This window comes from Entelurus aequoreus, linkage group LG17, assembly GCF_033978785.1.
Source record: "Entelurus aequoreus isolate RoL-2023_Sb linkage group LG17, RoL_Eaeq_v1.1, whole genome shotgun sequence".
In the NCBI taxonomy this organism is placed as follows: domain Eukaryota; kingdom Metazoa; phylum Chordata; class Actinopteri; order Syngnathiformes; family Syngnathidae; genus Entelurus; species Entelurus aequoreus.
In genome coordinates, this window is record NC_084747.1 from 8699641 (window position 1) to 8711017 (window position 11377).

At 41.0% G+C, this 11377-nt stretch overlaps 1 protein-coding gene and 1 pseudogene across 1 annotated transcript; one reads left to right on the top strand and one right to left on the bottom strand.

The window, feature by feature from the left end:
- Positions 1-11377, top strand: LOC133632233 (zinc finger protein 883-like). Its single transcript, XM_062024551.1, has 3 exons — positions 1-292; positions 2640-2915; positions 8009-11377. The coding sequence occupies exons 1-3, from the start codon at positions 190-192 to the stop codon at positions 9481-9483; spliced, it is 1854 nt and encodes a 617-aa protein (XP_061880535.1). The 5' UTR covers positions 1-189; the 3' UTR covers positions 9484-11377.
- Positions 7097-7205, bottom strand: LOC133633001 (5S ribosomal RNA; annotated as a pseudogene).

Consider the following 11377-nt stretch of genomic DNA (forward strand, 5'->3'; position numbering starts at 1 on the left):
AAGCGGAAAGTCCAAGATGGCGGACTAAGCGGCGTGGCTTTCCGGAGAAGTTTCACATTTACGATCTTATAGATTCAAAAATTGCAACAAATACCTCAACTATTCACATTTTCTTAAGCCCACCAAACGGACTTTGAGTGTGGAGCGACGGCGTGTTATCTGAAGTGAAGATTGAAGACGTGATAGAAGATGGACGACTACTGCTATGCTAAGATGGCGACGTCCGCTAAAAGAGAACATGAAAGAGAATCAGCGCCACCAACGGAGAACAATCTGAAAAGCGAAGACGAAGGTGAGTGTGTTGCGTTCCCTCATTTGAAAGCTGTTTGAATTCCAAGCCCTAAAAATAGACATTAGCCGACTTTGTTGAACAATGTAAACAAAGAACCTGTTAGCATTTTTACCTCGATCAAAAATGGCGGAAATGTTTGTCGGAAGTTACCGCAGTAGTATCCTGCACCGGAAAAACTGCTTTAATTTAAATAAAAAGTTATTTTAATCGAGATTGGATGGCATATAGTTTGTATTTTTTGTTTAGCACTTAGCAATAGTGCTAATTGCTTGATCTGCTTATCACTAGGGATGATGTTTGATAAGAAATTATCGATTTCGAGCCTATTATCTAATCTTCTTATCGAATCGATTCTCTTATCGAGTCCAGATAGGTTGTTGTAAATGGGGAAAAAAACACAATATTTGGTTTAACAAATCACTTCACATTCTCTACTGCTCGCTACTATAGTATTACCATATCTGAGTTATTGTGCAGAAATGTGGGGAAATAACTACAAGTGTGCGCTACATTCGTTAACCGTGTTACAAAAAAGATCAATTAGACTGATACATAATGTTGGATATAGAGAACATACAAACACTTTATTTATTGAGTCAAAAATATTAAAGTTCGATGATTTGGTAAAATTGCAAACAGCTAAAATGATGTGGAATTAAATGATGGAATGGATGAAGTAAAGAAGTTAAACATTGTACTGATATGATCCACTTTAAGAGGTTGTTCAAATGAATAGTGCTTACAAAGTACAAAGAAGAAGAATTATGAGAAATACTTTCAACCTTATTGAAAATAAGATATTCATCATCTCAGTATATTAATAATGACTGAATTAATTAATTACATATTACAAAACTGTTGTATATACTAATTTACAGATATTTTATTATAAAAAGGTCAGTAAATGATGTATATATTTGTAAACGCTATGAAGTGGGAAAGGCGTAGGATTAAATAAGCTTTACTTCTTCCTACTCCTGTAAAGTGAAATGATATGAAACTGTGATGTATTATACTGTAAGTGTGTTCATGTTCCAAATAAACTAAAGAAATAAAGAAAGCACTAGTTTATTAGACAGACTTGCAAACTCTGTCGTGATGTAGGCTACAAGATAACATTAACGTTATCAGACACATACAAAAAGGCTCACGTTAACGTTACCGTTAGCTGCTGACTATGCTTAGGTAACGTTAGTCTAGCTAACATTACTGCAGTCCTGGTTGACATAAGAGGTAACGTTACTACAAGTGAGCAGATATGGAAATTAACCGGCAACAGTTAACGTTAGTTACTCACCGGCGTCACCGCCACTGTAGCTGGGACTGGGGCAGCTGGCAGAAGAAGAGGGGCGTTCTTCGTCGTCTCTGCCGCTGCTTCAACACGTGTCGAAGACACGACACGCTTGTTGTGCTTCCCCCTCTTACACGAGAGCGAAGCCTGGCAATATTTGCATATTGCTGCTTCCTCTGGTTTTCTGGTGAAATGAAGCCATGCCTTGGAGCGCCTTTTCCGGTACGTTTTTTTCCTGCTTTCCCCATCTGCGCCTAATGGCTGAGCTATGTGACGTCATTTCTTGTGATGTCACACGGGGCATTTCTTGTCGGGAGGGGATTCGTTCCCAGGGATTCGAATAAAGAACCAACTCTTTTTCTTTACTATAGTGGTCTCGATAACAGGTACCGGTTCTCAAAAAGGGATTCGAGTCCGAGGATTCAGTTCTTTTCTTATCAAACAACTGGGAAAACCGGGTTCGAGTATCATCCCTGCTTATCACTCAGCTTCTAAAACTTGTAGCTCATCCTCCTTATATTCAGGCTCAAAAATATAAGGTTCTGGATCATAATTTGTCCCAAAGTATTCTTTGATGGCACTCGTGAAGTCTGCCTTTATTAGTAATAGTTGGTGATGGTGTTGAAGGAAATAGCGAACTTTGTGATGCGTCTGTGAAAATAATGTGCCGCCATTTGCTTAAAATGATAAAATATGATGAAAATACGTAAATATTACATGTTATTATGAATGTGTCTTGTTATTACAGTACATATATACTTACAGCGTGTATATAAAAAGTTGCTGGATATTTTTTTAGAGTTTTTTTATAGGCGAAATAGAGTGCATCCCCATTACCTGCATTGTTAGCTGACTTTTGCTTGCGTTTATTTAGGAGTTAGAATCAGTGATGGGCAGTAGTGCACAACAAGTAGCGACGCTATGTAGCTTAACTACAGTTCCCAGTAGCGTGGCGTTAGCCTCACTCCTTTTTGAACTCGTAGTGATACCGAACAACACTACTACACACACATACAGTATATAAGAAAGTGTGTTTGTGTTGTTTGTGTCTTGCAGACGTCCAGCAGCTGATCGGTAATCCAGAAGAAGTTTCCCCTCAGTTAGGGGGGAGCTCCACTTTGAAGCAGGAGACTCCACAACCACCCTGCATTAAAAAGGAAGAGGAGGAACTCTGCATCACTCAGGAGGGAGAGTGTCTTCTAGGACGAGAGGAAGCTGATTACACCAAGTTTCCACTGAGTATTCTCTCAGTGAAGACTGAAGATGATAAAGAGAAACCACAAGACGAAAACGAGGTTGAAGAACCTTTGAGCAGCGATAAAGACTGTGAAGGTAAAAATGTTCGAGCTGCTCAGTTTGTGGCAAAAGCTTTTCTCAAAATAGCTCTTTGACTCGACACATGAGTGCAGGTGAGCCAGTATATATATATATATATATATATATATATATATATATATATATATATATATATGTATATATGTATATATATGTACGTATATATGTATATAAAGGTATATACAGCATAGGCGTAATATGATCAAACTTTCTTGTTCTTGTCAAAAGTCTGGCAGCCACATTTTGTACCAACTGTAGTCTTTCAATGTTAGACATAGGGAGGCCCGAAAATAACACATTATAGTAATAGAGACGAGACGTAACGAACGCATGAATAATGATCTCAGCGTCGCTGGTGGACAAAATGAGCAGAGGATGAATAACCGCTTTTTTGAATGCTAGGGGAACAGTGCCAGGAAAGTGATACGTTTATAATATTTAGCACTGATGGCCCTACTATTACAAACAGCTCTTTGATAAGTTTCTCAGGAAGTGGGTCAAGTAAACATGTTGTTTGTTTTATCCCATTTACACGCCGCAGTAGTTCCTCTAATGTTATTTCATCAAAAAGAGAGAGACTATTTTCGAGTGCAAAATCCGTCGTACATACATTTGTTTTTGTGTTAATAGAACCCAGTTGCAGCTGGGATGCGTTGTCTTTAATCTCCTTTCTAATGAGTTAGATTTTCTTATTAACAAAATTCATAACGTCATCTGCCGAGTGGGTGGAGCTACTGGCAGGAGTCCTTTGTCGGGTTAGCGATGCTACTGTACTGAACACATATTTAGTATCATTTTTATTGAGGCGGATGAGATTGGAGCAGTAATTAGCTTTAGCTAAGGTAAGCATGCCTTTATAAGTTAGTAAACTATCACTCCATGCTTGATGGAAAACCTCAAGTTTAGTCGCACGTCATTTGCGTTCCAGCTTTCTACATGATAGTTTAAGACCTCTAGTTTCTTCTGTAAACCATGGGGTGCGCCTTTAAGGGACCTTTTTTAGCTTTAGCGGTGCTATACTATCAATGGTGTTGCGCAGGGCATCGTTAAAGTTGTTATTGAGGTTATCGATAGAGCCCACATAATTTGGGAATGGCGCCATTACCAAAGGCAGTAGGCAAGCAAGAGTCATAGTTGTGACAGCATTAATTTTGCACCTTCTAAAGCAGTGGTTATTAGTAGCTTGTTGACAATGAGTCAGAACTTCGAATTTTATAAGGTAATGATCGGACATTTCTTTAGTGTACGGGAGTATCATAACTTGGGAGGTGGTGACACCCCGGACAAGGACTCCATCTATCGTATTACCGTTGTGATGGGTGGGTTGATTTATTATTTGTGTAAGACCACAGCTATCAATTATAGTGTGGAGCGCCACACACGGAGGGTCTGGTGGGGTATTCAAATGGATATTAAAATCCCCCATTATGATTATATTATCTGCGTGCGTCACTAGATCAGCGACAAACTCTGAAAATTCACTGATAAAGTGCGAATAGGGCCCAGGGGGGCGGTAGATAACAGCTAGGTAGAGAGGTAGCTGCGTGACAGACCCCATAGTAAGCACCTAAAATGATTTATATTTATTACTTAGGTTAGGGGTAATGTTAAGGTTTTTATTGTACATTAGTGCGACCACTCCACCTCTTTTAAGGGGACGGGCAATATAAGCATTCGTATAGTTAGGAGGAGATGCCTCGTTAAGAGGGAAAAATTAATCTTCTTTGAGCCAGGTTTCGCTGAGACCAATGACGAAAGATTGTTGTCTCTAATGAGCTCATTAATTACCATTTTTTCCGGACAATAGGACGCACCGGGTTGTACGGCGCACTGCCAATGAATGGTCTATTCTTGATTTTGGTCAAAATGTTGCATAGATTATGTTTTACTGATCATCTTCAAGCCGCCTTCTGACAGTCGTTTCCGGATGCGCCGTTTTGTGGGCGGTCTTATTTACGTGGCTCACCTTCGACAGCGTCTTCTCCCCGTCATCTTTGTTGTAGCGGTGTAGCGTGCAAGGACAGGAGTGGAAGTAGTGTCTGAAGATGGAGCTAACTGTTTTAATGACATTCAGACTTACTTCAATCAATAACGGAGCAGCATCTCCTCATCCGGAAACAACAACACTGGAAACGTGTCCCGTGAAAAAACGCCCGACCGGAACTCTAATAACTAAAGTTCCTTGGGTGAATAATGTTGACTCACTACACCGGTATGTTTTAGTGCTTTTATGGCGAGTTTATAAGTAAGAACTTTACACTACTTTATATTAGAAATGGCAACAGCGGAGGATGAATGTCCCATAACAAAAGGATAGAGAAAAATAAGCTTTTTGACTCGGCACATACTACAAAGGCGGATGTGCTCAATTTTTCAGGATTAGTGCAGATCCGAAATACACATCAGCAAGTACCAGAAGGTATGAAAAGTTGCTTTTACATAATATTACGAAACAAAATGCCAGATAATGTCTTACCTTATACACACACCATAATAACACAATAGTATAATACTAATACTATAGTATTACTATTATAGTATGTGGAAGCATGTTACAATCCATCAAGTGGTGCGGCTTAATTGCTTACCAAAGTCGTACTTAAACATTTTAATAGATTTTTGAGCGCCGTGTGTAATGTTCTATATTTTCAATGGAACATATAAAATGTTGGTGTTGTTTACTTGAGACATATTGCCATCATAGTGCAGCCTACCCTTATCTCTTATGTTTGACTGCCATCTACCGGTCACACTTATCATTAGACCATGTACCAAATAAAATAGCTTCCAGGTGGATAAGCTCAACCAAAATTATTCCGTACATTAGGCGCACTGGGTTATAAGGCGCACTGTCGAGTTTTGAGGAAAAAAAAAGATTTTAGGTGCGCCTTATAGTCTGGAAAATACGGTAGTAACGTTTTGGGAAACAATGATCTGATGTTTAAAAGGCCCATATTATAGATAGTGGGCTGTTTTGAGGATTTTTTGTTAGTGTTATCCATAGTAGTGATATTAATAATGTTATGTTTGTTTTGTACAGTGCGCCTTAAATCATTTGAATAGTATATTATTGATATCATGGGGATTTTCAGATTGTTTGCTTGGTGTTGCGATAGATTGAACGCGTCACTATTTGCCACCTCAGTAGAATGCATGTTCACATCTGGTACAGTCACTACAGAAAAAACATTGCAAGTTGTGTATAAATCTACAAGAAATGCTATGTGTGCCGGAATTTTCAGCCTGGCGCTGGTTAGTTCTAGCTTAACTGACTCCTTACTCGGTCTAACAGACACTGTAATTGCCTTTGTCCGAGCTTGCTCTAGTGTAGTTAGTCAAGTGTGACTTAACCAGTAATCTATGTTTCTAGATAGAGTGATGGCGCCTTCCCGGTTAGGGTGGAGACCGTCCCTCATCAGCAAGCCCGGTTTCCCCCAGAAAGACGACCAATTATCAATGAACGCTCTCTACAAAAACTAGCCAGCCACTTGTTAAGCGAGACTAATCTGCTATACCTCTCATCATTGCCTCTCGCAGGCAGGAGGCCAGAGACAAGTACTCGATGTCTGGACATCTTTTTAGCGAGATTACAAATCCTAGCTATGTTCCTCTTTGTAATCTCTGACTGGCTCATCCTAGTGTCATTGGAGCCAACGTGTACAACTATGTTTGCGTAGCGATAGTGGTGCAATTGGCCTGTGGTACAAGTTTACTAGGCCTGCTGCGAGTTAGCTCCCTAAGATTAGCCTCAATGTCAGGTGCTCTGACCCTGGGAATACACTTAATTATGGCTGGTTTGTTAAGCTGTTTGTTTCGGGTGATGGAGACCCCTATGACTAAGGGTGCCCGGTAGCCTGGGGTGTAGGACTAGCTAAAGGATTAAATCTATAATGCGTCTCAACCGGTTCACCTTTGCTTGTAGGCTGCTTAGGGCTGCTACACACTGGGCTAGTCAGCTCACTACAGCTAATGCTAGTGTCCACAGCGTCTAAAGTTACAAAATTACTCTGCTCTAGTTGGCGGACAAGGTCCTCTAGTAGGGCCAACCTATCCATGAGAACGGTGCACGAAGAGCAGGGAGCCATACTCACGTTGTTTCTTTTACCGAGTCAAGTTCTTGCTGTCTTCGGTGGTTACAACGTGTGGCAGCAGTTTCCTACAAACCGTCGCTGCGCTCAAGCTTACAGCACCTGGTATTCCCAGGTGGTCTCCCATCCAAGTACTAACCAGGCTCGACCCTGCTTGACTTCCGAGATCGGGCGTGCTCAAGGTAGTAATGCTGTAAGTCATTAGTTGACTGCTAATTGGGCAGTTTTAACTGCGCTAATATTTGGCATCAAACTAAGCAGCTGTGTGTGCGTCTACGTATCTACATGTGCACAGCAGGGGAGCTGGTTAACTTATGAGAGTAGTATGTGTGTTTGTGAGAATGTCAACGTGTTGTCTGAGTGACGTCAGTGAGTGAGCGGGCGAGTAAAGAGAGAGCAGCAGGACAGGTGTAACAACTACATTATGCCTGTCACTATTTAAACTCCTTGTGCAGATCTGAATGCTTATTATTTAAATGTTGACCTAAGTCTGAAGCAAAGGTGGTAATACTAATCACCACATTTGGCGAGGCGTGTTTTAAAGTTGTGAGAGTTGTGAGAGTAGTGTATGTGTGTGTGCACCTTTAAGAGTGGCAGTATGTGGGGTGAGTGACGTGAGTAAGTGAGTGGGCGAGTAAGGAGAGGTAGTGGTAGCATGTGCAGGAGTGTTAATAGCATGGTGGATGTCCGGTTGTGCCCTGTGGAAATAGTAAATAAAGTGAGCAAGTTGTAACTAATCGACGGCCTCGTCCTTCCGACCAAAGAGCGGAGCTTTATGGACCCAGTGTTACCCCCGACACAACATGGGCCCTGGAGGTAGTCACCGCCGCACAGCGGCATTCAGATGAAAGAACGGTACCGGTACTTTTCAAAGGTGGTATAGTACCAATTTCAATTGATTAGTACCACGATACTTTATTAATAGCAGTATACTGCACAACCCTACTACACACACATACAGTACATAGAAGAAAGTGTGCTTTCGTTGTTTGTGTCTTGCAGACGTCCAGCAGCTGATCGGTAATCCAGAAGAAGTTTCCCCTCAGTTAGGGGGGAGCTCCACTTTGAAGCAGGAGACTCCACAACCACCCTGCATCAAAAAGGAAGAGGAGGAACTCTGCATCACTCAGGAGGGAGAGTGTCTTCTAGGACGAGAGGAAGCTGATTACACCAAGTTTCCACTGAGTATTCTCTCTGTGAAGACTGAAGATGATGAAGAGAAACCACAAGTAGACAACCTCTTAGCTCCACTATCAGATAGTGAGGCTGAAGACGAGGTTGAAGAACCTTTGAGCAGTGATACAGACTGTGAAGGTGATATGAGGACTCACACTGACAACAAACACTCTGAATGCTCTACAAAGAAGAGAGGTAAAACATGTTTGAGCTGCTCAGTTTGTGCTGAAAGTTTTACTACAAAGTGCAGTTTGACTCGACACATGAGAACACACACAGGTGAAAAACCATTTAATTGTTCAGTTTGTGGCAAAAGCTTTTCTCAAAATAGCCATTTGACTCAACACATGAGAACACACACAGGTGAAAAACCATTTCATTGTTCAGTTTGTGGTAAAAGCTTTTCTGTTAAGTGCCGTTTGATTAACCACATGAAAACACACACAGGTGAACAACCATTCCGTTGTTCAGTTTGTGGCAAAAGCTTTTCTCAAAATATCTATTTGACTTACCACATGAGAACACATACAGGTGAAAAACCATTTAATTGTTCAGTTTGTGACAAAAGCTTTTCTCAAAATAACCATTTGACTCAACACATGAGAACACACACAGGTGAAAAACCATTTAAATGTTCGGTTTGTGGCAAAAGCTTTTCTCAAAATGGCTCTTTGACTCAACACATGAGAACACACACAGGTGAAAAAACTTTTAATTGTTCAGTTTGTGACAAAAGCTTTTCTCGAAATAGCTTTTTGACTGAACACATGATAACACACACAGGTAAAAAACCATTTAATTGTTCAGTTTGTGACAAAAGCTTTTCTCAAAATAGCTGTTTGACTCAACACATGAGAACACACACAGGTGAAAAACCATTTAATTGTTCAGTTTGTGGCAAAAGCTTTTCTCAAAATAGCCATTTGACTCAACACATGAGAACACACACTGGTGAAAAACCATTTAATTGTTCATTTTGTGGCAAAAGCTTTTCTCATAACAACTCTTTGTGTCGACACATAAGAACACACGCTGGAGGAAAACCATTTAGTTGTTCAGTGTGCTGTAAAAGGTTCACATATAATGCAGACGCAGTTAAACACATAAAAACACACAAGGGAAAAAAACCAATTAGCTGTTTAGAAAGACCGCGCCCCAAGCAGGAAGTGACGCCAGAAAGACCGCGCCCGACACAGGAAGTGACGCCAGAAAGACCGCGCCCGACACAGGAAGTGACGCCAGAAAGACCGCGCCCCACACAGGAAGTGACGCCAGAAAGACGCGCCCCACACAGGAAGTGATGTCAGAAAGAACGCGCCACAGCCAGCTTCATAATAAAGCGGTATCGTAACTCGGAGCTAACCACTGGAAATATGGAGGCGAGTCATCCAGACATGCCCGTGTTTCTCCTTCTTCTACATGTACAGACACTTGTGGAAATCACACATGAATACCTTAAGAGAAAGCGAATGCAGTTATTTGGGATACAACACTTCTCGGACGAGAAGAGAACTTTCCAATGTGTGATTCACTACAATAGGGCCCCAAAGCACACTGGATTCCAGTTAATTGAAATACCACAACACTGGATATTGTTAAGATAAGTTAAATTTAAGAACTTGCACACAAAGCAACACTGGAGTTAAAACTGTGACGTGTGCATATTCCGCGCGTGCATATTAGGTATCGTTACGCCGGCTGACGGAGGCGGGGAGGGGGTCTTAAACGGTGGCATTGTGTGTGTGTGTACAAGGATAAGGTTAGGTGGGATTTACCCTGGATAACCTACTTGGTGTAAACGGGTCCTAAAAAGAATATATTGCGTTACCATAAATGAATGATGATTAATCACAGTGTTCGTTTAGACCGGCGCAGGAAGGCATTGCACAGGCAGCGATGACGTCACACACCAGTGGTAGAGGGGTGTGCTCTGTCCAATAATGGCTTTTTTGCCAATATTCGGATATTGTCTAACTCTTAATTACCGATTCCGATATCAATCCATACCGATATATATACAGTTGTGGAATTAACACATGATTATGCCTCATTTTGTTGTGATGCCCCGCTGGATGCATTAAACAATGTAACAAGGTTTTCCAAAATAAATCAACTCAAGTTATGGAAAAAAGTGCCAACATGGCACTGCCATATTTATTATTGAAGTCACAAAGTGCATTATTTTTTTTAACATGCCTCAAAACAGCAGCTTGGAATTTGGGACATGCTCTCCCTGAGATAATCCTGATACCCACTACAACTATGGGAAGTACTATACTTTGACTTTCACAAAGTGCATTATTTTTTTATTTTTTTAAACATGCCTCAAAACAACAGCTACAAAAACAATGAAGGCACACAGCTTCAGTCCAGAGTATACTAGAGTCATAAAGTAAACAATAATATAGTCCTCCTTTAGTAGACTGCCTGGCATACTGTATAACAGGAAATTATAAACTGGGCTCAATCTGCCCTGCTCTAACGTATTTGTATGAGTAACACAAATGTGCTGCAAGCTAGTGGTGAGTGCTTGAAGTGGCCTAGCAGTCAGTCAGAGCTTCTGAAATGCTGCGTTGAGACAGGGCACCTCTGTTCACTGCAAGCTGCAAAGTGTGTGCCATGCAGGGCAGACTAGCCACACCAAACTCCACCGTAGCTTTTGCCACGCTGCGGGCGTTGTCCCTGACCACAATGTGGGCTTTCGCCTTGGGGTGGTTTTTGTTGTATTTTTGTCTTTTCTCTGCGGAGTCTTTAAGCGACAACTGTGTGGTACTACTTTTTTTCAGTGTTTGATTTTCATCCATCTTCCGCTTGTATTCATCGTGTATCTCCTTATGATTCTTGAAGAGGTGGGAGATCTAATTGCTCGTATTAAAGGCAGACGTCTTGGTTCCTCCTCGCATAACCAACTTTTTGCAGTCATTGCAAATTGCCAGTTTTTTATCCGTCAGACACACTTCAAAATAATCCCAAACCATGTCGTTCTGAACTCACTATGTTCACTGCTCGCTGTACATATCCTACGAAGTCAGACCTACACTGTTTCTATGTCCATTTCTCAGATGATGCAATTGTTGATGACTGAAGTGCTGATATCAACCAAACTACACTCTTAGTGCTTTTCTTCTTTATTCAGAGTAATCATTTGACTTAATAAAGGTTTTTAACTAAAACAACTAAGAGGAAACTCATTTG